This window comes from Halichoerus grypus, chromosome 5, assembly GCF_964656455.1.
Source record: "Halichoerus grypus chromosome 5, mHalGry1.hap1.1, whole genome shotgun sequence".
In the NCBI taxonomy this organism is placed as follows: Eukaryota; Metazoa; Chordata; class Mammalia; order Carnivora; family Phocidae; genus Halichoerus; species Halichoerus grypus.
This window is the reverse complement of record NC_135716.1, coordinates 142459597-142486030: the sequence shown is the minus strand read 5'-3', so window position 1 is coordinate 142486030 and position 26434 is coordinate 142459597. Positions and strand designations below refer to the sequence as shown.

The following is a 26434-nucleotide window of genomic DNA, read 5'->3' as shown; positions in this document are numbered from 1 at the left end:
TTTACTTTTTCCTTTTCCATAGCACTGACTACCCTCTAACAGAGTATAGGATTTATGTGTGTCTTTTTTTCTCTGTCTCCCCACATTAGAAGGTAAACTCTACGAGGTAGGGATCTTCTTTTCATTCACCCATGTATGCACATCCCTGAGAATACTCCTCGGCACATAGTAGGTACTCAATGAATAGTGGCTGAATGAAGAAATGGACGAATACTTAAAGAGTAGTCCTGGTGAAGTGACCTAACCTCCCCGAATCCTCATCACCTTATCTGTAAAGTGCGGATAATACTCTATAACTAACAGATGGACAGCAAGAATTCAATGAGAAAAATATATGGGAAGCACTTCGCACAGTGTCTGGCAATTAGTGCTCAACAAATGGTAGCAATAAGGAATATAATTCCTCAGAGCTGAATATTTATCTTCAAAGTTTATAAAAAAAAAAAAAAAACCCACTTCTGCATCCATCCTAAGTCAGCCATGAATGAGCAGTAAACAAAGGGCCGAGAGAGGAAGAACTGGAGATGTTTAGCTGGTGCTCAACCTGCTCTCCCATTGGGCTCATCAGAGCGCCAGAAGGAGAAAGTGAGAATACTCCTTAATAATCATCCAGAACAGAGCCAGCAAAGTACGGCTCATGAACTAGATACTTATTTTGACAAATAAAGTTTTATTGGAACTCAGCCAAACTCATTTGTTTACATATCGTGTGAGGTGGTTTTCACAGTACCATGGCAAAATGAAAGAGTTGCCAGAGCCCATACTGGCCCACCATCTTTACTATCTGGACCTTTAATTAAAAAAAATCTGTGGAATGACTACCAGCTGAGGAAACGGGGTCCCAGGGAGCAAGCAGATGAGCCATACCCAAGGTCAGCCTGCATATTTAGGCTCTGCAGCTTCGAGACCAGTGGCTCACGCACCCCTTCAGAAGCCCGAAGTGTAGCTGATAAGCCTCCAGTCACAGGGCCAGTCTGCATGATGACAACCCTAAACACAGTTTGACTTCCCCGCTGGAGAGCAAAGAACGTCCACTTTACCCTTGAAGGGGAGAGATACCACCAAGAGGAACTGGAAAGAACGTGGGCCTGGCCACCGTGCCATGCGGGGGGCAGTTCCCAGCTCTGCACAAGGTCGGATATTTGGCCTTGTGCAAGTGCCTTCACTTCTCTGGGTCTCAGGTTCCTCATCTGTTTAATGGGAGTAATCCTACTTCCTTAGTTGAGTCCTTAGGGGATTGAAAGAAAAGAGACCAAGTATGTCAAAGCAGCTAGCAAAGAAAATGCTACCTCTTTACCTCCTTGAAGACCAAAATTGATAAAAATGATTCATTAAGGGAAAGATATTACATTTCTGAATTTACCAGATCTGCTTGAAAACATTCATGGTCTCACTTTCCAGGGTAATAGGGACATCCTCCCCCCCTCACCCCCGGTCATGAATTACACCCTGTCAAAATGATCTTCCAGAGGCAACTTCCTGAGAGAATCAATTTCTAAAAATATGTTGGTTTTGAGCTATAAATTGATTCTTTATTGTGATAAATTAAAATCCAATATCATCCAACAAGACGCTGAACATACAGAGACCCAATTTTTCCCCCTTAGATGTTCAGTCTCTTTGATATGAAAATGGATCTGGAGCTGCTGTCAGGCACCTGGAGCCTGAACGCTGAGGCGAGGGAGCAGAGAGCATGGAGATGGTATAGAGAGAACAGACTGTAAGAGGAGAGAAAGGCGAAATAAGGAAGCGGAGGGAAGAGGACACTTCCTATTTCCTGTTTTGTGAGCATCAGAGAGTGACTCTTGGGAGCCCCAAGGGGTGTTCAATCCTGAGCGCCTTGCATGTGATTTGCTGGGAGAGGTCAGGCATCACTTCTCTTTAAGGTTCTAGGTTTCTTCACTTAAATATGAGTAGGTTAGTCACTGCACAAGGCACCTTCCATCCAGGATATCCTAGGACTGGGTTAACTCTGAACCAGCTGCATTGTTCTTTCCCGGACTTACTGTTTACATGGCAAAATGAGCATCTCTGGCTCCAAGATCTGGCCCAGATAATTAGCATTTCATTGTAAGTTGACTAATTCATTATTTCCTGGTATCTTCCTTCCTTCTCTTTTGTTCTACCCTTCCCTGACTGCCTTCCCTCCTTCCTTCAGTGTCCAACTAGCATTTCTGTCACATGCCAGGGCCTATGCGAGACCCTGCAGATAGGCACCTCATGGAGTGTGTCTTCTGATGGGAGCATGATGGTCTGCTATGATAAAGGAGAGCAGAGGATGCTGTAGGAGCATTACAAAAGGATTTCTGCATTCTGCTAAGAGGACATAAGAAGGTCTGTACCAAAGAAGGGACAACATAGGTAATGATATATTATTATTTAACATCTAGAGCTTTGTATATACCAGGCACTATTCTAAGTCTTAAGGGATTAAAGTAAATCCTCATTTAATCTTGCACCAACCCTAAGACATAGGTATTTTTATTATTCCCATTTACAGATGAGTAAAAGAGGCACAAGGTCACTAAGAAAAATTGCTTTACGATCACACAAATGGTCAAGAGTAGATCCAAGATGGTCTGGATCTCGAATCCGTGTTCCTTCCACTCCATCCACTCTCTGGTGCCTTTATCAGACTGGCAAGGAGTGTGGGCTGTGGATTCTGACAGAGTCGACAGGAATCCTGCATGCAGGAGGAAATTGGTAAAGCAAGTAAAGCAAGTAAAGCACTTGGTTGAAGGATGCACTTTGCCAAGAGAAAGGTCTTGATAAATTTAAGTGTGTTGTACTGCTGTTGGTATTACTGTGGACATTACAAGCCCCTGAAAAATGAGGTATTTACTGTCTGAAACAGAGCAAAGGACATTCAGAGTGGAGGGGCTGCCTTGAGAAAAATCACAAAAGCTGGGCACTGCATGGTTTGCACAGGAAATGGCAAGATGTGGTTGCCCCAGCATTCTGCTCATCCATTGATAATACTCCCAGATCTGCCACATCCAGTTGGGCAGGGTGTGTACTGCACAGCTTCCAGGGGAATGAGACACACTATAGTCATCAAAAATATATATAGTTATTGCAATAATTTCCCAGCAAATGGCAATGAGTCTTAAAGAAAGGGACCCGTTCCTGATTTGCACAAAGGCATCTTAAGAACTAAGGGTGGCCTTATAATCCCTGTACCTACTTCTCTGTACCCTGAATAGTATCTGAGCTATAATGTGCATGGTTCAACCAAAACCCTTTGGTCTGACATTCCAGGCCTTACAATCTGGCCCCTGCCTACCTTCTCAGTTTTCTCTTTCACTGATAGCAATTACTCATCCTTAGATCCAGAAGAATAGACATCTCACTCTTCCCCATGCCTGCCTTCCTTCATGATTTTCCCACTACACAGGCTTAGTAAACACTCCCTATAATTCCCTTTGCCTGGACACTGGTTTTCTAATACCCCCAATGTCAAATCTTGTCCACTTTTCAAGATTTTGCCCTTTCTTCCTAAATCATTCCATATTTTTTCAGATGGAAGAAATCATTTTTTCTTTTAAACTCTCGTGATAATTTTCATCTTTCTCTTATTATATTAATTATTCTTGCCTTGAGCTTTTAGTTATTTATGTCTGTCTTACCTCCAACACCCTAAGTTCCTCAAAGGAAAGGCTGGTTCATCTCTATCCACCAAGTAGAATGCCCCTTTCACTTAATAAGCACTTGTGGAATGAATGAATAAATGAATGAATGAATGAACCAATGAAAATGGTGCCCTGGTCTAGACAGGGGTTCTTAATCTTTTCTGACCAAACACCTTCTTTTTATAACAAATATCTTGTAATTCTTCCTTTATTGCCTGCAAATGATTATATCATCCACCTACACACATAAAGTTCAAGCACACCAAAATGTCCTAATTATAACATAAAGAAATAAAAGATGATTTCGGATGAAAAACGTGAATGTCTATGTATAAACGCTTAGTCACAACTACAACTGAAGAACCTAAGGACATGGCTATATGTTTACATGTTCTTATAATGAATAAATTGGGGTTTAAGAAGTGTTCAATCCAACCTTGCAGATGCTTTTTTCCCTATATCTGACATTTTTATGGATGGGCCAAATGAGTAGAGTTATAGTGAGTATGACAGGTACCATGAAACCGGTACACCAGCGCCATGCTGGTAACTCAAATATGAAGAGCATCACGTGGTATGGTCTTCCAAAGTGATGAACAGCTCTTGATGGGGATCCAACAAAACAAAGTACTCCTTTCTTATAGTTCAGTTGCATTTCTGGAAAACTCAGTATTATCGATATACATTGCTTATATGCAGAGTTAGGTTTTAGATTCAGTTCATTATAAATAGATTTTTCTATCTACGTGAATATCTAGTAAGACATTTGAAAGTCGTGTAGCACAGGAAACACTTTTGTTGTGTGTGACCATCCTATACTCCGTAGAATGTCTAGCATCCTTGGCCCCTAATAAATTCCTGCGTTAGGACCCTCTCCCCCAAAAGCTGTAACCACTTAATGCCGACATAAAGTTCCAAAACACCCAGTATAGGGAAAGAATCAGTGAAGTGAAGAATCAAGCTCGGGTGCTATAAAGTGTGAATCTGAATTCAATTCCTACACATAATAGCCTTGGGCAAGCCACTCACCCTCCCTGTACCTTTAGTAGACTCATCTGTAAAAGGCAGCAATAAAACCCTCCAGAACTGCTGAGTGGCCACACAAGAGCATCCTGGAAACCATACCGTCCTGCCTACAGGCTAGTTCATAAGTAGTCTTGGGAAAATTCTGTGTAGTGTTTCAGTGGCTCCCAACACAACAGGGATGTCCCATAGACTCCCAGGTCCCAGCACTCTGCTCTACGGCGCCTTCTTCTTCTTCCCTGTCTCCCTCCCCAGGCCCACATTCCTTCCTCTTCCTGAACTGCTCTCCCCAAGCCCCACTCAAAACATCCAGTTCAAACCGAAGGAAGAACAGTCCTGTTTTTGTTGAGATACAAGTAAAGTGACATCTGGTTTTCACCAAAGAGTACATTATTAAATCAGCCCTGAGATTTAAGTGCAACCATTGCATTTAAAACATCATTAGACCTCTATGATGAGAGACAGTATTCAATTCTGGGTCGCTCTCCACCACTCCCGTGCTATGCCCTAGTAATTCTGCGTACATCTGCTGATTCTTAATCACTAAGTCAATTTATTTTTTGTGCAGTATTACTGAGCACCTACTATGTTTTTGTGCAGTATTACTGAGCACCTACTATGACCAGGAGTCATTGTGCTAACTGGATAGACAACAGTGATGAACAAAAAGATATGGCTTTGCTCATCTGTTTATAGAAGTGCTCAATAAATATTTTCTGCAGAGAAGAATGAATACACGTATCTTTCTCTTTAAGACCTCTGTGCATTTGGAAATATTGCTTTTTCTTTCTGGTCTTACTTACCTGGTCCTCTCTAGCTCACTCCTCCACTGCCATGTCAGTGTGCCCTTTTCTGTGAAAACTTCCTGAATATTCTAGCCAAAGCTTGGTCTTGATCCCCTAAGTCCTGACAACTCCATTCACACCTGGATCTTAGCAACTGTCAGCTCGCTTTGTGAGTCTGGTAAAACCAGACTGTGAACAGCTTGGGGCAAGACCACGTCTCATTCATCTTTGAATCCCCAGGAAATGGAGCATCACGTGGCACAGAAGAGGCGTCCGATCTGCTCTTGCCCAACCACATACGGGTTACGTGGCCAATATTCCATCCACAAGAAAGTTCTAGTGGTAACTCGACTCCTTGTACCTTCCCTCAGGAAAGGTCATCAGCGTGAAAATGAATAATGGTGACAATAAAACAGAGAGAATACTGAATCTGCTCTAATATATATAAAAGCACATCATTTATAAAATTTGGTATTGCTATGGTCTGAATGTTTATGTCCTCCCCCTTCCAAATTCATATGTTGAAATTCTAGCCCTTAAGGGGATGGTATTAGGAGGTGGGGCCTTTGGGAAGGAATCAGATCATGAGAGTGGAGCCTTTGGGATAGGATTAGTGTCTTAATAATAGAGGCTCTAGAAAGCAGCAAAAAGGCACCAGCTAAGAGGAAGTGGGTTCTCCTCCCAGACAATGAATTTGCTGGGGCCATGATATCCGACTCCCCACCTCCAGAACTGTGAGAAAGAAATGTTTGTTATTTATAAGGCACCTCCTTTATGGTATTTTTGTTAGAGCAGCCCAAACAGACCAAGGCAGGTATGTTATTATTAGTGCTATCTTACTAGCATCAAGGCTTCTGGATCAGACTGCCTGGGGCTGAATCTCAGCTCTTGCTACTTAATTTACTGTGGGACTTAATCTGGATTTCAGTTTTCTCAACTGTAAAATGGTGATAACAATAGCACCGACTTCACAGCATTGTTGTAATGCACTTCAGATGGTATATATAGTACTACCAAATCAGAGTTGGCTAAACCAAACGAACAAGCAAAATTTACATGTGATTATGGCAACAAGATATTACATCATCTTGAAAAGTTGATGCAGACTACTGCCCTCTGTCTTGAGAAACAGACTTATTGTCAGGGTCCTGCAATATTTATGATTTTTTTATGGCACAAAATTATAGCAATTCTATGGAATAAAACTGCAAATCAAGAGAAATCAATGAGTTTCCCTGGAAAGACAGAAGATTTGAAATTGGAAGGTTTGTTCTGAGTCTACAGCCAAGTCAAAGACACTCCCAAAATCTCAGTTTCTTTATCCGCAAAATGAAGATGACGACTTCACTCCTGCCTTAGTACCCACAGGTCTGATTTAAGGACCTAGCAACATGGATATGAAACCACATCTGCTCCTGATTTGCTACAGCTCCTACTATTACCAATAACAATGAGTTTATATATGACATTTTTTGCATTCTCACTGATCCCTTTGACACATTATCAATACCTAGCTGTCTGAAAATATGAACAGCTTTTCAATATTGATTTATTCCCTGCAACATGCTAATAATAAAACAGAATTTACTCATGTAAGGATTGGGATCAAGAACCCTTTGAAATTCAAGACAAGGTGTAAATTGCTGCAAAGGGTCTCTTTAATTGGGATCAAAACATTTTTGACAGCTTTTGGATTTTAAAATTCTAGCTATTGTCACGTTCTGCAAATGTTTCTTTTTTTGGTTTGAACAAAAATGCAGTCAAGCTTGAGAATACTTTAGATATGATAAACAACAAAAATTTGTCATTCCAAATGACAAAACCTAGTTTTCCATTTTGTTGATATGTAGGACAAAATACTTCACTTAAACTCTTATCCGGCACAATTCAGTTGGTCCCCTGCTGGGCAACAACAAAGGTTTAGTAAACTGTTGTTGCTCATAATCTCCAATGGAGTTTGAAAAACCTCCATTTGTCTGAAGATAAATCACATCAACAGGGATGACTTTAAGGAAGAAACAGAATTTTAAAACTAGTCTCAGGATTCAACTTCGACGTGACTTTGTTTAATACTTCATTCTCTACTTGGCTCCCTTCCACAATTTTCCCATCGTAAGGTTTTGCTTGAATACTCCTAAGTGATGGGGAACTTGCTAGCACAGAAGGTGGTCCATCTGGGGCGCCTGGGTGGCTCAGTCGTTAAGCGTCTGCCTTCGGCTCAGGTCATGATCCCAGAGTCCTGGGATCGAGCCCCGCATCGGGCTCCCTGCTCGGCGGGAAGCCTGCTTCTCCCTCTCCCACTCCCCCTGCTTGTGTTCTCTCTCTCACTGTCTCTCTCTCTCTCTGTCAAATAAATAAATAAAATCTTTAAAAAAAAAAAAAAAAGAAGGTGGTCCATCTAACTGGTAGAAAATTCCTCCTCCTCATAAACCAACACTGCTTCAAAGAATCTCCTATTACCTGATCTTGGTTCTATTTGTTGGGTCATACAGAACAAGTCAGCTCCTTCTGCTACTACACAACTCTTTGGAGAGATGACCACTATTAGTAGGGGCTGTCCTGCTCTCTGTTGTCTCTGCTTCGGGCTTTAAAACATTCAATCCCTTCTACTAGCTTTCCATAGACTTGTGTTGAGACATACTAACAAGCTCAGGTTGCAGAAGCCAGATGCTACCGGGGCCTAATGTGAATCAAACATAACTGGAGTGAAATAAGCCAAACAGAAAACATCCCACTCTGCCTTCTCCCTGATCCTCCACCAGGGAGCGGACATTTTTCCCACAAAGTCAAATGGTTTTGAGCTGAAACAATGATTTTACTGTTGTTCTCTTTTTTGTCCAGCTGAAGAATCAAAAATAGCATTAGAGAGTTTGGTGGTATCTTTCTTTTGGGCCAGGTCAGCCACCCTTGACTGAGGATTTAGATCTAGGTCAAGAATACAAACTATCTCTCCTTATGAGTTAAAATTTAGTGATTGGGATTTTCATGATCTGGGCACAGCTTATCTGATGATGGGTTACCTAATGGAACAGCAATGCCCAAAAACATGGCCCCAGGACAAGATAAGGTATCTGACACTCTACCTCACTCCTGTCCCTTTGGTTATATCAGCTGTCATGGTGGCAGGCAGACAATAGAGATGATGATGTAGTATTCGGGCATATAAATCTCTTGGTTAGGCTTGGTCCACATTACTTGGTTCCCTCCAGTAAAGATGGTAAGGGGATCAATGACATCCTAACAGTTTCTACAAGCCCACAGCTCTCCGCCTCTTGTGTGTACCTAGGAGCCTAGGAGGCTACACCTGTGTTGACAAGTCTTGGTTCAAGATAATTTCTAGTCCTCCAACTGTCATAGCCCCCCTCATCAGGACACTCTTTGATTTCCCTGTGTCCTTTTTCAAGTGTGAGGTTTAAGACTGAGCACAAGTCTCCAAACAGTAGTCTACCCAGGAGAAGGAAAAACTTCCCTGGCTTCAGAAACTGTATTTTTATTAAGGCAGGAGAGACTTTCATTAGGCTCTTAATCTTGTTGCATTCAAGCTCCTTTACTCCCTGAGCTTGTGCCCTCATTCTAAACTCCCTTTTCCCAAGGCATCCCCAGGTAGGCTGACCTTTCTCAATGACAGAGAGCTCAACTGCCCTGATATTCGGGCCAACGGGAGGCCAAATCCCAGTTTTGCCTCCTACTTGCTGGGTAACCTTTGCAAAGTCACTTATTCTGAGAAATAACAGGCAGCAAGCTTAAGTGAGAAGACTCACAAGCCAGACCAACCTGGATTCTAATCCTGTCTCCAACCACCGCTTACTTTCAATAAATTACATCTACGTTTCTCTCCTCAATATCTCCAGCTATAAAATGGAGAGGATACTGCCATCTACCTCACAGGGCTGTCGTGAGGATTAACAGAGTTGGTACTTGCAAAGGGTTCACAACAATGCCTGGCACGTATTATGTGCCTGATGAAGTTGTTATTTTCCCGTAAGCCTGCCGTGAGGGCAAAACTGAATCATGTATGTCACGTGATTAATATGCGCGTAGTGTACAGTAGTACCCCAGGAACGGAAATTATTATCACTAGTTCTTCTTTATGGTGGTAAACTTCACGTAACTAAAAATTTATCATTCTAAGTATTTCTTGGCATACAGTTCAGGGGTGTGAAGTGTATGGACAAGCGTTGTGCAGCCCCCCCAGCCATCCATCACGAGCGCCATTTTCCTCTTCCCAAACAGTAACTCCGCACTTACTAAACACACTCTTCCTCACACACCCCCCTGCCCCCTGCAGGCCCTCACCACCACCGTTCCACTTTCTGTCTCTCTGAATTTCATTTCTCTAGATAGGTCATAGAAGTGGAATCGTACAGAATTTGCCTTTTTATAACTGGCTTATTTCACTTTGTTAATGTCTTCAAGTTTCCTTTGTGTAGTAGCATGTGTCAGAACTTCCTGCCTTTTTGCTGCAGAATAATATTCCGTTGGAGGCGGGCACCCCATCTTGTGTATCCGCACATCCGCTAATGGACGCTTGGGTGGCTTCCACCTTTTGGCTCCTGTGAATAATGCTGCTATGAATCTGGGTAGACAAATACCTGTCCTATTACTAATTATTCAGAAATACCTTTTCTTCAAAACCCATTTTTATTGTTAAATTATCATCCTCCTACCCGTATGGGATCCTAATAGGAGTCAGAACAAAGGGGAGAAAATACAATGCAAAATGACTAAGGTTGAGTAACTTGGCTGGTTGAGTCTGGCGTCTACAACGCTTGAAAATTAAGTTGGGAAGTGCAAAGGAGGTGATATATGTAAAGGTGTTTTATAAGCTGTAAAACACTGAATGAATAAAAGGAAAAAAACCACACCCATCTGACTCTTGCTCTCTGGACTAAATAGAGCCTAGAACATTTTTCTGTTTTTCTCTTATCATCAATTAACAGGACCACCAATGTCAGGACAGCCCCAGGGATGAATGCTGGAGCTAACTGCTGCTAGGGGGCTGATGAAAACACAATCCACTTCCTTGGCGGGTTCAACAAACACATCAGCCCTGACATTTCCTGGTCATGCAGTGACACATTTTTCTAAGGTTGAAATCTCCATTCTTTTTGATTACAGCAATTGCAAGGTGGCACAGGGTAAACTCCGGAGAGTCTGGAGGCTTTGACCAAGTCAAAAGACATTCATGTGTCTCCCTCTAGGATGCATGTCATTAAAGTTGCCAACACACAAAGAAATTTAACTTAAACTGTCACATTACCCACCGCGCTTCAAAGCTCATCAATCTCCCGTTAGATTCCTGGGCCTGTGTGACACTTTTATCACAATCACACTGTTAGAAACACTGTGGCCAAGTCAGGGAAGAGCCTGCCTTTGATGGACGATCACAGTTGATCAAGTTTGTCAGTTACTTTATGTGTTTTTATGCTTGTTTGATATTCCTGCCCAGAGAGTAGAGGCTTTTAAGGGCACATCTGTCAATGGATTCAATTTCACAATGCCATGTGATTCTTTTACTTACCCCTGTCTTCTCGTCAAAGATTTTGATACCTCCAAAGGAAATGGTTAAAAAGATTTTCTGTTTGTGTTCTCCTTTGGAACGCGCACCAGCAACAACGCCCTGTTGAAAGGAAGGACGTGGTTTTTACTCCTGTGTTTTCATTTGAAGCCCCCCCCGAGCGCCACTTTCCTCTTCCCAAACAGTAACTCCGCACTTACTAAACACTCACTCTTCCTCACACACCCCCCTGCCCCCTGCAGGCCCTCACCACCACCGTTCCACTTTCTGTCTCTCTGAATTTCATTTCTCTAGATAGGTCATAGAAGTGGAATCGTGCAGAATTTGCCTTTTTATAACTGGCTTATTTCACTTTGTTAATGTCTTCAAGTTTCCTTTGTGTAGTAGCATGCGTCAGAACTTCCTTCCTTTTTGCTGCAGAATAATATTCCATTGGAGGCGGGCACCCCATCTTGTGTATCCGCACATCTGCTAATGAGTGTTTTCATTTGAAGATTCCCTCCAGTCCCAAAGGCATGTCAGATACCATCCACCAATGCCACCAATCATCCACACTGCTCTCCCTTTGCCCCTTCCATGCTTCCCTGCCTGACATGCTTGCCTCTTCTTGATATTCTAGGGTCATGGTTACCCTACCATTATATCTAACACTGTATAAATACCTGAACACTGATTCACATGACTACCCAAGATTTATAGAATGCCTCCTTTGTGCCTAGCTATCTGGCTCACAAATCAAGACCCCAAGATAAACATGATATGATCCTTTTATTAATATGTTGCTGGGCTTCATACTGTATATGGTTTCAATCTATTAAATAAAGAGGAGTTACAGAATATATTCCTAAATGTGATTTTATCTTTACTTCTGGAAAAAGTTTTCATGGGAATCGATTTTAGAGAGTAGAAAGAAAATAAAAACCATTGCCAGACTGCATGTCTCCCTTTGGCCTGGAAAAATACGATCATCAGAGTTCCATGCTTATAGTTTGCAGTTTTTAAAAAAGATTTTATTTATTTATTTGAGAGAGAGAGAGAGAGACAGAGCATGAGAGGGGAGAGGGTCAGAGGGAGAAGCAGACTCCCCGCTGAGCAGGAAGCCCGATGCGGGGCTCGATCCCAGGACCCTGGGATCATGACCTGAGCCGAAGGCAGATGCTCAACAGACTGAGCCACCCAGGCACTCCACGGTTTGCAGTTTTTAACTACACACGTTTTCTAATTTCCCTTACCCTTTTCAGTAGGAAGGTACCTACCAAATGCATTCCATTTATTTATCAGTGCCTCTGTTTCCCCACTTTTCCAAACTTTTTATAAACCAAAGCTATGTATATGAGCCAGTTAGAAGGTAAAACATCACAAAAGGCATGGGTGTCATCCTGCTCACTGCTCTATCCTCAGTGCCCAGGACAGTCCCTGGAAGAAAAAGGCACTCTGTCATTCTTGTGAGATGAATGTTTTATCCAGAGCTCTCCCAAAGTTGATATGATGCAAGTTAAGAACGAAGACACTTGCTTTTTAAACTAGCTTCTGGGGTGGCCAGTGACAGGTAAGCATGGGCTTCATATGAGGGTACCACTGAGAGGGTGAGGACATTCCAAGGGATTTACACTTGGGGTGGGGGAGTGTTCCTATCTCTGCATTACATGTTTTAGAGCTTCCAGCCCCTTCGTTGCTATCAGCCTGTCCTGTGTGCAAAATCAAGCCCAACTATCAGCAGTTATAGTTCTGGGCTTCTAGGAGTAGAAAAGTCAAAAATAATCATGACATCATGTTTCTGGGAGATAAAAGTCATCTGTTCATCTGTCAGAAGAGCATGTTCACAACCTCAGTGCCAGAGAACCAGCCGTGTTAGGAACAGGGATGTCCAGAAGGCACAGGGATGAGGCATCCCCTAGAGGCTGTTTGGTTATCGTCACTTTGGGTACCGGAAATGTTCTGTGCAATCCGGGCGGCTGGCTTATGCTCCTGGCCCTCTGTGATCTTGGGCAAATGACTTAATTCTGTCACTTCCTCAAGTGTAAACACTATCCTTGCATGGGGGAGAGAATTAAATGAAAATTTAGGTCAAGTACCTAGTACGGTGCCTGGAACACTACAGGGATATCATGAAAATTAACTTCTTCTAGTAAATGAATGACTGTCCCTAAAGGTCTGTGCTCTGGTTCCTGTTTGGGGACCTACTAGCAGGAAATTCACTCCCTCCTGAGTCACCCATTCATTCTCGAGCGCCACTTACACCCTTGTAGACATACAGAATGTCAGAGCTAGAGAAAATCTTGCAAGTTTCCAGCTGACAGATGAGGAAAATGATGTCTGGGAGGTGGGGGTGGGCAGTGCTGAGGTGGTCCAGGGTGCTGGTGGCAAGCTGAGCCTACAACTCAGCTCTCCAGACTCCTGGTGCAGGGAGCACTTAATCCTTTACATGGTGGCTTCTTTCTAGCAAGCCAAAATCTCTCTGGGTAACCCTCCCCAGCGTTGCTCTTTCAGCCCCTCAGGGCTGCCACTCAGTGACCAGAGATCCCTCCTGCAATGCCTGTCCTCTAAATAGTTAAAGAGAAGGACTCACCCTCCAAAGCTAAGTCCTCTGTCCCTGTAACTGCCCTGCTTATTGGGAGGTTTCTAGAGTCCCCACTGTGCAGCTTGCTTTCCCGTGAATTCACTGAGGGGTGATTCTAAGAAACATGGGGAGAATGGCCAAAGTATGTTTTTGCAGCCCCCGGGGGTAATTCTTATTTCTAATGCCATCCTATTGGGGACACTGTCTCCAACACCCGCCCCCTTTGCACCTCACTCTTTCTCCTTTCTTCCCTTTTCCTCACTGGTCCTTACTGCCATCTGACCTATTTATTTGTTCATTTGGCAACTGTCTGCCTTATGCCCAATAGAACCAAAGCTCATTTGTGCCCGGATCTCTGTTTTATCCATTCTGTGTGCCCGGCATCAAGAATGGAGCCCAGCGTCAAGCAGGCACTTGAAAGGGGAAGTGATTTGCCCTCCTTCTGGGAGTGGGCCCGCCAGACTTTGAACCCTGGGAAACTTCACTTTGAATGCTGGGTTCTTGGCTGGATTTGGAATAAAATACCTGATGCCTGGTACCTCTGCAGTTGAACCTCCAACTTCAGATCTCCAGACATAACACAGAAAGAGAACGGGAAGTAGCTCCATTGTAAACGGAAAGACTGGAGGGACCGTATCAAAGGGGCGAGAGCCCTTCCTTCTTAACTCCTCTTAGGAGAGAACATCACAGTCTTGGTGGGGAGAGGGCTGCACCTTTGATCAAGGAGAGACTTCAACGTCTCCATCCCCAAAACAGTCCTCCCAGTCCTTGGCTCTCTGAATTACTGCCCCCTCTAATAGCAGAATGCAGCCGTACACAAAAGAGGATGGAAAGAATGGAAAGAGCACACACACAATACCAGGCGTGTTTCTGCTTGGGGCTGCTGGTGGTGGCTTTCCATGACAAATGAAAGAGGGAGGGACTCTCCGTGCAGGGCTATCTTTGGGGAAATAAAACTCCAATTTGATGAAGCATGTTTCTCCTGTGAGACAGGACCCTGAGTCAAGCTCTGAAAAATTGCGCTAAGGCCAAGCAAGTTTGCCAGTAGACAGCATGCCTCACAGTCTCATATCCCCACAAGATTATTCACTGCCGGGATGGAGAGCCAGCAGAGGTCCAGGAGACAGCTCGGACTGGGGGGGGTCAGAAGATGTGGAGGTAGGTGCCCTTTGGGGCTCAGCGCCTCACATTAGCCACCTCACCAAGTCACTGTTGGAAATCTGGGAAGTACAGTCAAGCATTTTCTTGGGGACCTACTCTTACGTGCTACAGGTTCTCTTCCCTATCATATAATTTAGCCCAGGCCATAGTCCTGGAAAGTGAAAATCATCTCCCTTAATTTACATGTAAGGAAACATAAGGCCGGGGGCTGAAGTGACCTCCTGAAACCTCAAGGAACTAATAAGACAGAAAATTCAAACAGCGATCTTTCAGATTCCCATGTTGGGCTTCCTTCTATTACAACCTTCCTTAAGACCTTTTTTTTTTTGGGAAAACAAAAGAAGACTATACGATATCCTACAGATATGTCAAAATTGTTCTGCAAACAGCCAGGTGGAACCATGAGCTCCGAGACTCCACAGTGAAGGGGAACTTTAACAAAAATAATCACATTTCTTACCAGATATTGAAAACAGTTACGCACATACAGCACTTAGCACAGTGTGTTGCATGTCGGGAGAGCTCGGTGAATGACAGTTATCATTATTACTCGTACTAACATTCATACCATGAAGCAATGCCATGTGCCAGGCACGTGGGAAATGATGGACACAGGCATCCCTCAGGGAGTCACACAGATGGTATCTCCATGAAGGAAGTGATACACAAAGGGTCAGACAGGATTAACTGGCTGACCTGTCCAGCTCAGGGGTCCCTTGAGGATGAGATAAGGGGAAGCACAGGGAAGGGCTCTGAGAAACCCCACCCAGCATGGTGCATGCATGTAATGGGATGGCTGTGATCTCGGTGGATCCTGTAAAGCAGGTAGGAAAACACAAAAGGCCTCAGACATGAATGGCTGAAAACCTACAATGCTATTCCAGAATGTTCCATGATTAAAATAAGCTGGTCTCCAATCTCAGCCATCCCACTTATTAGCTATACAAGCTTTGGAAAAAACTCACCCCAAATCTCACTTTTCCCAGTTAAAAAAAAAAAAAAAGAATTTAAATATTCTCCTCTATTCTGCTTTGTGCCTAGAGCCTGGTTCCTGTGGAGTGCATTCCCTGGTCCTCTGGGCAAGACAGGCAGGAGATCAGAGGGTGGATGGAGAGAGAAGTCAGGGTATTCCATCCGCATTCTTTCCTTCTTTGTGCTACATCTCTGGCAGGGTCTATATTTTTGCTTGGTGAAGGAGGGAACTTCCTCCTCAATCCTGCTCTCCATGGGCTTCAGTAAGTATATTTCCTCCTAGGGTGGTTGCTGCTTTCTACTGTTGTAGGTTCCTGGGAGCTTCACCATCCCTTGCTCCCTTACTTAACCTTACCTACCCTTTCTAAGTGGCTCTTTCATTAAAGTGTCCTCATCTGACCTAGCCAGGGTGGGCTCTACTTCTTAGAGGACCCCAGCTGACATATTTAGAGCTCTGTAGTTAGTCCTCCAGGCATTGTCTCTGGGAGATCTCATCCCCTCCTAGAGTTTCAACCACCACATTTTGCCCAATGTCTCTAAAAGTTGACTACTTTGTAAGTCAATGATGTGTGGGTACTGGGTAGTAACTTACCGGTAAGGGCTTAAAATCTCATTGGGGAACCAAGATAAATTAAATGCAGATTCAAAAAAGAATATAAGTAAGCACTAAACTGTGTCTTATCAAACACTGGGCATCCAGAGATTGAGGTTTAAAATTCTGGGCTTACAACAGGTTAAATGAAGGTTCTGGGGCAAATCCTTTAACTTCTATGAACCTCAGATTTCTTATTTATAAAACAGAGAGGCTAATATCTATCTCACAAGATCAAAAGAGGTGATATATGGGAAAATGCTTATGTTGACTCTAAATTAAAACAGGATGATAATGGTGTTTTGCTGGAGGACAGGTGACAGCCTGCTCATACTCGGAATATGAAATCTCCTCTCAAATCTCTATAACCCAAATGAAAACTCTCTCAAACAGGAAAAGGTACCAGCCTCAAAGAGCCTCACAAAGGAAAGGAGATTTCCTTTTTATTTCTCATATGGCCTAATGTGAACAAGTGGGCCCTTTTGCAAGGCTAACAGGCATTTTGTACTTCTCTGCCTCTTTCTTTCCTGGGCAGGTGGCCAAATGGAGAATCGATCATTTATGTTTCTGTTTCCTAAAGAAAAACCACTGGGAGCTGAAATGTCAACATTCTTCTCAGCAACTTGCAAATAATGAAACACAATTGTCTGGGAACCAAGAACCCCTCAATGAGCTCAGTGCATCTGACAGGAGTGTGTTACGGCAGGACAAATTCTCGGGGCTTTGGGGACCTCACAGTTCTAAGGGATGACAGATGGGGCACCTCACTGCAGGTAACACACGCACACGCACAAGGTCAGCAGTCATCACCAGGCCTGGTCCAGCTAGCCTGAGTCAACGTGAATGCGGACAGAGAACCTTTGGGGTGCAGAGGCAGACTCCTGCTCCAAGCCACTTAGACCTCAGCGTTTCCATGAAGGCAGCTGGCCGACAAGGTGCTCTGGGACACGTGCCTGGTGAATGGCTATCTACCAGGATGCTGGGAGAAGAAGCATCAGCTCCTTAGCAGACTTACTTGTGGCTCTGGGTGAGAACCAGGCTGTTGGGAGATTTTTCTTGATGTCCTTCAGTTAATATTTGTCAGGAGCAAATCTTCATTTGCCTGGCCTCATACTCAGTAAGGAGGGACTTCAGCAAAATGAAGATCTTGGCCTTCATCCTTATCGCTGACTAGGGTCTCCTTGGGGAAGAAGGCATGGCTCTACCTGATGGGAGTCTGGAGGGAGGCTGAGGACTCCAGGCTCAGTCTCTTTTGGGTTCTCTCCGCCATCTACCCACTCGTAGAGAGGCTGCACTCTGGTCTGATCTCAGTAATGAATCACAGGTCCTACTCTGGGGCTGGACAGGGGCTGGTGGGGATAGGAAGGGATGCAGTTACCCATCTGCTCCACAAACTAAGTGGAACAGCCTGTTTCTTTCAAGGATGCTCACTGTGTCCATGTATCCACGTCACCTCCCTCATTCCAGCATTTATCAGTCCTAAGGCTGGAATTTAGAATTCCTCCTGTCAGACTTTGTTATCTACTTACCTATCAGATTTGGGCTTAGCAGAAGAAGAGAGCTCATTACTGGATTGCCCTAAAATCTCATAACGTTGCTTAATTATAGAAAGAAAGAAAGGAAGGGAGGGAGGGAGGGAGGGAGAGAGAGAGAGAGAGAGAGAGAGAGAGAGAGGAAAGAAAGAAAGAAAGAAAGAAAGAAAGAAAGAAAGAAAGAAAGAAAGAAAGAAAGAAAGAAAAAAGAAAAGAAAAGAAAAGAAAGAAAACATTAACCTTTCCCAAGGTGATAATCTGTCAAATCATGATTTCACCTTTTTCTAGTATACTTTATAATAGATACATAACTATTTTTTTTAAAGATTTTTTTATTTTATTTATTTATTTGAGAGAGAGAATGAGAGAGACAGAGAGAGCATGAGAGGGGGAGGGTCAGAGGGAGAAGCAGACTCCCTGCCGAGCAGGGAGCCCGATGCGGGACTCGATCTCGGGACTCCAGGATCATGACCCGAGCCGAAGGCAGTCGCTTAACCAACTGAGCCACCCAGGCGCCCCTAGATACATAACTATTAAAATAAAGTTTGCTTATGTAACAGCTAAAAAAAAATAACGGGTACACAGTTTAGAAAATTAAGATTTGGGGCGCCTGGGTGGCTCAGTCGGTTAAGCGTCTGCCTTCGGCTCAGGTCATGATCCCAGGGTCCTGGGATCGAGCCCCGCATCAGGCTCTCTGCTCGGCGGGAAGCCTGCTTCTCCCTCTCCCACTGCCCCTGCTTGTGTTCCCGCTTTCGCTGTGTTTCTCTCTGTCAAATAAATAAAATCTTTAAAAAAAAAAAAAAAAGAAAATTAAGATTTTTGGGTGCCTGGGTGGCTCAGCTGGTGAAGCAGCAGACTCTTGGTTTCGGCTCAGGTCATGATCTCGCGGTCACGGGATCGAGCCCTGTGGCTGGGCTCTGGGATAAGCACAGAATCTGCTTCAGATTCTCTCTCCCTCTCCCCTCCAGCTCATGCTTGCTCTCTCTCTCTTAAATAAATAAATAAAATCTTTTAAAAAAATTAAAAGAAAGAAAATTAAGATTTTTTTAAAATGATGATTCCTACAGCCATACTACAAGGAGACTTAGCATCTGATATCCATGTTAAACTGCTGAGAAAATTTGTATAGTATAAATAAAAATAATAGCTCTGATTTATTAAGCAAATAGGAAAGGAAAGGCAACTAGAGGGTGTTTTATAGATACTGTCCCAGTTCGTACTTGGAGGAACTTGGCCAGCCTTGCATATATATACATATATATTTTTTCTTTTCTTCCTCCTTTCTTACACTTAAAAAAATTGCACTGACCAACTTGTGTCCTGAGGGACTACTGGAAGATATGAAAAAAAATTCTCATAATATTGTGTTAGATGAGGAAAAAAACCAGGATATAAGACTGTATAATAGTAATTCCAATTGTATTACATATGTTTATAATTCATATAATATACATACAAATACAAAGACAGATTAAGTTACACACAAAAATGTAGACATTGATTTTCTTTGTGTGGTGGGATTATGGATGACTTTAATTTTTCTCCTTATATTTTTCTGTATTTTCGAAATATTTTACAATGAACATTTTGTGAATTCTATAATTGGGAAGATACTTAAATTATATGTGTTAAATGCTTCAGGTATTTTATAGACTTCCTGCTAACTCATTTGTTTTTTCAATGTTTTAAACTGCTTTTTAAAAGAAGGAAACATAGACTATTTGAAGACCAGAATGTGGGAGCAAACAATGCTCTTTTTCATGTTTTAAAGGCCATTTAATAACATAATTTTATTGTGTATATTAATTTTTTCCAATTTCTTTCTTAGATTTCTCAATAAAAAGGTCTTCTTTAAAGCATTTACTATCAAAAACTTCTCTGTGATATCTCCAAATCCCACAATCTCATTACATATTACTTTAAAAAATATTTCTCTTTTACAAAGTGTTTGGAAACATTAATAGGAATGATAAGAATGAATAAAATTAGCTTTTATCTTAACATAGCATCTTTTACCATATTTATCATATGGTAAAATATTTAAAATGTATTAAAAAATAACAAAGGGGCAAAGATTCATAAAATCTGAGGGACTATAAAATTTGACAATTTTACTTTTCTTTTTGCAGGCATTGTGCAATGAAGATAACATTGAATAAAAGATGATATGCTCAGAAGTTATAAAACTGGGCCCCCAGCAAAATATCTCCACATAGTAGGTGCTCAATAAACATTTTCATAACAATTGAAATCTCTTCCCAATGAATACATGCAGTGATTCATCAGTGAACCAAGTAATTTACTACTAAATGAATAAGTAAAGAGTTTTATCATAATGATCATAATCACTCCCTTCCCTCAGTCCTATAAAATCTGTGATATTGAAAGTAAAATGTTTGCAAAGCACCTTGAGTTTCATCATGGAATCTTGACATAACTTGTCTCCCCGAGCCGCAGAAACCTCATCAATCCCGATCAGCTTGGCTTTGTACCGGACCCCTTCACCTTTAAACCTCTTTATCAAAGTGGCTTCACTGCGATCCTGACCTAAAAACAGAGAAAAGCAGGATTCAGGCATGTAAGCATTCAGGTCCCACTCTCTTTAAATACCCATAGTATTGAGATTCGTTCTCTGGTTTCATTTATGTTCTAAGAAAGTCAAATCACTGGACCGAGTAGAAAAGAATGCTAGTTCTCCTGGATGCAAATTCTGACTCTATCCTTTTAAATCCAGAGGCAAGTTATTTTTCTCTGAGCCTCTGTTTTCTCAGGCAAGAGAAAAAGAAAAGAGTTAAAAATAACCAACCCAGTGGGGCATTAAGATAATTAAATCAGACAACATGTTTAAGGAGCCCAATACAGAGTTTGATACACACCAGGTATTCCACAAATAATAATCACCTACTAAGAGTTCATGTCTGACATTCTTGTTAGAATAGTATTAGCACTGAGCCTCTTTGGCATTTCCAGCATTTAATATGAGTTTGGCCAGGGTCCAAGATCTTCTTACACCCAATTCCATGGGCTGTTTTATGGTGGGACTCCAGAGTAATTGCTTTGTATCAAGTAATGACCCAGGGACAATTATCAAAAAAATGGTTTTACAATATCTCTTCTGCTAGCTCATGTGTGTGTATAAATAGGCGACTTGGTATGGTGGGCCCATATCCTGCAACAGCCTTTCTCAGTAATTATTAACATAATATTTTGCTAGGACATGTCAACCAGACGTTCAAATACATCCACATAAAATAAGGACAGTAAAGTTTCTGTGAACTGAGTGTTTCATGGGAGATGTTTTATAAACTTGATCCCCACTCTTTGTAAAAACTCAACCATATCCATTTTCTAGATAATGAGGATGAAGGTCACAGAATTTGAGGAGCTTGTCCCAAGTTCACCCAGTCAGAAAAAAAGATGAATGCACAGGAATTAAAATTTCTAGTATCATCAAACTTTCATAAAGTTTGCACATGTGGTTCTTAAGACCTAGAGCACCCTAGTCTTCTGATACTCATGTCCAAGAACATCATGAACTTGAACTTCCAATACCTCCTCCATCAAGCCTGCCGTCATGGGGCAGAAACTTTGGGCTGAGCGCATGAGAGAGAACCCAGCCTACTTCCTTTTATCTATATGACGTGCAAATTAAGGCCTTTCCATAATGTGAATTGAGAATTATTTAAGCTGAAAACAGAGGAAAAACAACAGCAATAGTTAACCACAGCATAATGCTTTTCTACTGAAAAAAACTTGCGGTTCATTTATTTATTCCATCGTCCCTCACTGAGGGTCTCCTCTGTGCCAGATGCTGTAACTCACTGCAACAGACGTGTAAGACAAAGTCTGTGCCCCTACAAGCTCAAGATTCTGGTGACTGAAAATAAAAACGTGCAAGGCACTATGTTAGTTGTGTAAGAAGGTAGCAGCTTTAGTTGGACATCCTCATTTCAAATCATGCCTTTCTCACTTGAAAACCAACTAAACTGTCTGTGGAGCCTCGGTTTGCTCATCTGTCAAATGTGGATAAAATATCTACATTCAGATTTATCGTGAATAGTAACTTCTAGAGGAGAGTATGTGCGAAGCACGGATTCACATGCTAAGTTCTCAGAAAATGGTAGCTGTCGACACTATTACCAGCCCAGTGAAAGAAGCACGTAGAAGATACGATGCTGAGGCAAGGAGGGCACAAAGGAGAAATGTCTGCAAAGCCAACCCCTGATTTCCAGCTGGTGCTTTTTCCCACTGTACCCTTGCTGACTCCTGGTATATGCAAGCCTTTGAATTATATTCCACAAAGCAGAAATAACACAGGGATGATTAGTCAGAACCTATAATCAATGTAAAAATTCAGCCTCAGGATTCTGTGAGGGCAGATGTCAGAGACTAAAGCTAAGAACAAAGAAGACACTTGCCATGATGCACCCTGTACAGACATCTAGCTCAACAACACAGCTGTGGACCGACATGTCACCTCTCTCTGCATTATCATGCATTGTTGGGCAGGAGTGGCCTATGGTTTGCTCTGGTTCTTGGGAAGGTTATGTTACTCTGTCCCAAATACCATCTCTGCCTCTTCAACACATGGCACTATTTCAGTCACCAATCAAATCCCTTTCACTGTGTAGGACTTCTCCAAGCTTTACGTATAGGTAGCATTTATCAGGTTCTGTTCAAAGTGCATTGTATACACCAACTTGTTTAGCCCCAGAAATAACCCTAGACATAGTTACTGTCATTCAGGTTTTTATAAATGAGGATCTAAATTGAACATCTGAGAGGCCAAGTAACTTGTTCAAAATTACTAAGTGCGACCTGAACCCAGATCTGTCTGATGCCAAAGCCCAGGTTTCTGGTTTTCCATGTGTTCTGTGTTTTCAAGTTTGTGCTCTTAACCACCAGGATTAATTGCTTCTCATTCTACCTGACTTCCCCATCTTTATATTGTATCAAAACTCACCTGGCCCAAATCCGTTGATACCTAATACATTGGCAGCATTAAAACTCCACTGGAGAGACAGCTTGAAAATGGAACAAACAACTTCCAGCCTCCGCATCATGTCCCAGGAAACATCCACGAGTCAGATACAAAGACAGCCTTAAGAAACATTTGTCAAGGCATAGAGCTCTACCAAGGAGGACGCTTCATAAGGAGGCAGAGCCAGATCAGGTGAACGAGGACAGAGATTAATAAGAAAATATCAGGCCATTTAGAGGAAAGGAAGGAGCCCAATTTAGATTAGGACCCAGGGCCAAGCTAATTTGTATGAAGGGCACTTATGCAGTAGATAATCCAGTTTCTCATTAAAGGCTCCACCATTAAAAGGGTAATTTTTCATGAGCACATCTTGAGCAAGGTCTCAGTTATATTAGTTAAGAAATAAATAACAGATATCAGAGCCATAAGGCTATTCCATCAGAGACCCACACGATGTAAGGGTATTAGGGTAAGGGTCAGTCTTCATGCGTCCCAAGTCATCACGAATCCCCAGCCTGTTTTGCTGAAAGCACCACTGACCCTATGCTTCAGGATGGACAAAAGAAAGGACACGTGTTTCAGGAAAATCATCAACATTGTCACTATCAATTATCGAACATTCACTCTACCAGTCGCTGTGCCAAGATTCTACATGCCATCTCTCATGTGATCCTCACACCTGCTCTTTAAGTTAGACTCTGTCACCTGCCCTATTTTATGGAAGATAACCAACAGCAGAGCCAGAATTTTTTAAATAGCAGCTTTATTGAGATATAATTCCCATACCATTCAATTCCCTCTTGTAAGGAATGTAATTCAGTGGTTTTAGTACATTCACAGAGTCATACCACCATCATTGCTAGCTAACTGCATAACATTTTCATCACCCCCCAAAGAAGCCCTGCATCCATTAGCAGTTACTCCCCACCTCCCCCAAACCAACCCAGGCAACCACTAGTCCATTTGCTGTCTCTATGGATTTGCCTATTCTGGAGGCAAACTGCATTTCATATACATGGTATCACACAATGTGTGGTCCTTTGTAACCGGCTTCTTTCACTTCTCATCACATTTTCAAGGTTACTGCATGTTATAGCATGGGCCAGTATTTCATATTCCTTTGTTTCTGGCTGAATAATATTCCATTGTATCGAAGCACCACATCAGTTGATGGACATTCAGGTTGTTTCTATTTGGGGGCTACTATGCCATTTGTGTATCAGTTCCTGGGGGGCATATTTTTCAATTCTTAGTATCATACCACTTCTCCCTGAGTACCACTTCTCTCTTGGGTATAATACTGGGTCATATGGTAACTCTACCTTTAAATTTTTGAGAAACTATCAAAGTGTTTTTCCAAAGTGGCTGTACCAGTTTATAATCCCACCTGCAAAGTATGAGGGTTTCAGTTTCTCTACCAGATATTCTTGCCAATACTTCTGTTTGTCTTTTTTGCTTTTGCCATCCTTACGGGTGTTTAGTGATATCAGAGTTTTGTTTTTGCATGCTCCTCAGCACTAGTGATGGTGAGCATCTTTTCTTGTGCTCATTGTCCTTTTGCATATCTTCTCTGGAGAAACTCTATTCAAATCTGACATAGTCGGGGCACCTGGCTGGCTCAGTCGGAAGAGCATACAACATTGATCTCGGGGTTGTGAGTTCAAGCCCCACACTGGGTGTAGAGATTACTCAAAAGATAATAAAATCTTAGAAAAATAATAAAAAGAAAATCTGACATAGTCAAATCTGACAGCCTGAGATTGAACCCAGGTGTTATGAAAAATTTCATGCTTTTAACCAGTAGGCTCTTTGGCATTGGTTGACCTTACTCCATACTCTGTTATGGTACTTGCCACTTTTTACTTTGTATCATAGCTATTTGAAAAGATGTCTCATGGAGCCTACAGTAAACTGGCAGCTATCTTACTCCTAAGACAAGTACCTTATAAACACACACACTGTGCCTGATCTTTTCAGACCTTATTCCCCTTACTCCTCCAGGGTTACTGGAAATAGGCATTGTCATCATTCTATGAATGAAGAAACCAAAGCCAGAGAGGTAACTAAAATTACTGCAAGCTGAGCTGGGAACAGAATCTCATCTTGTCCCATGCCAAGACCTGAGATCTTCCCCTGGGAGGCAACAGGGTGTAATGGCCCCAAACAAGAGCTCTGGATTCCAAGGACCGGCATTCTGGTCCCAGCTCTCCCACCCACTCCCCTCATTGTGTTGTGTTGGGTAAGTTCCCTTCCATGTCTGCCACAGTGTCTTTCTTCTGTGAAGAGTAGCTAATAACCATCGCTCCCACACTGGGTCATTGTGTAGGTCAAAGAAGTGACCCATAGATAGCAACATAAGACAGTGACTAGCAGTCGGGGCTCAACCAAAGTTGACCACTGTCATCTGGGTGATCGTACTTCTAGCTTGCCTGGGACAATCCCTGTTTACACCTTCTGTCCTGACACTACTACTACTACTATCATCCTACCGCTCTCAAAATTATCCCAGTTTGGATAATCAGTGGTGTGGTCACCTGAGTTATATCATCACCATATCACCATTTATGTACTGCCCTGCCCCAGGGTGTTCTTTGTGCTAGGCAGTGTGCTATCTTTCTGTGGTACCTAGGTGTGTGGAAAGAGTCCCCTCTCCTTTCTGGAGGAAGCCACATTTCAGGAGGGGACACACAGAGCTTTATTAAATATGACCAGGGCTGTGAAGGTCATAGAGAGCTGAGGGGAGAAGAAATTACTTGTTTGGTGGGGAGAAGATTAGGAACAGCTACAGGCGTGAAATGACATTTGAAGGAGGCTTGGTGAGGAATCAGTGTTCATCAGGCAGGAAAGGGAGAAACTTCCAGAAGAGCCAAAAGTATGATGATATTCAGAGAAAAGGTGAGTCATTGGGTTACTCTAGTCTTGAGTATTTCTCAGCCCTAGCTAGTTTTAGAATCACCTTGGGAGCTTTTAAAAATAGTACCCCACAGATTCTGGGTAGATTGGTCTGGGGTGAGCCTGGGTCAACAGACATGCTTGGGAAGCACCGTGTTAGAGCACAGGCCTCACATGATGCTGGCCAAGGCTGTGGGGGCCTACTCCTGGGGCCCTGGAGCTTTTGGGCTCTGTTCTGTAGGCCCCAGGAGCTCTTCATGATCCTTTCTGTTGTGAGGATAAGGTTTAAATAACACTGACACAACATCTGGGCATGATGGATTGACCATGCATTCCCTCATTCATGGAGTCAACATATATTGTGTACCCACTATGTGATCTAAGGTGCTAGAGATACAGCAGCGAACAAAACAAACAGCCCTGCACTCGGGGAGTTACATGCCAGGCGACAAGCCAGTGGGCTACTGCAGACATTTTTTCTTTCTAATATAATGGAGAATCAATCACCTGTAAAAAACAAAACCCCAAGCCCCAAACCCCAAATCACAGATTCCTAAATACCATCCATTGAGACTCTGAGTCTAGTGGGAGGGACCCAGTCATCTTTGAGGATGGCCTGTATCTGGGTCAACTCAATCTACTGGGTCCCTTTCTAGAAACAGAAATTCCGAGCAGTCACAATGCCTAACCTGATACATCTAGATTAGTGCTAGAGCCAGGACTGAAACAAAGGTCTGCCCAAGTCCACAGAACCAGGACTTCCAGGGTTTGGGTTTTTATTTTTAATCC

General features: G+C 42.6%; 1 protein-coding gene across 9 annotated transcripts in view; it reads right to left on the bottom strand.

Moving 5' to 3' along the window:
* DAB1 (DAB adaptor protein 1) overlaps nt 1-26434 on the bottom strand; it is a 1108242-nt gene that overhangs the window by 122880 nt on the left and 958928 nt on the right. For all 9 annotated transcript variants that reach the window (XM_078073084.1, XM_078073083.1, XM_078073085.1 and 6 more), the window contains 2 exons: nt 20180-20319; nt 10959-11057 (listed from right to left, as the gene is read on the bottom strand). In XM_078073084.1, the coding sequence (XP_077929210.1) occupies nt 10959-11057; nt 20180-20319 (239 nt within the window). The remainder of the gene's footprint in view (nt 1-10958; nt 11058-20179; nt 20320-26434) is intronic.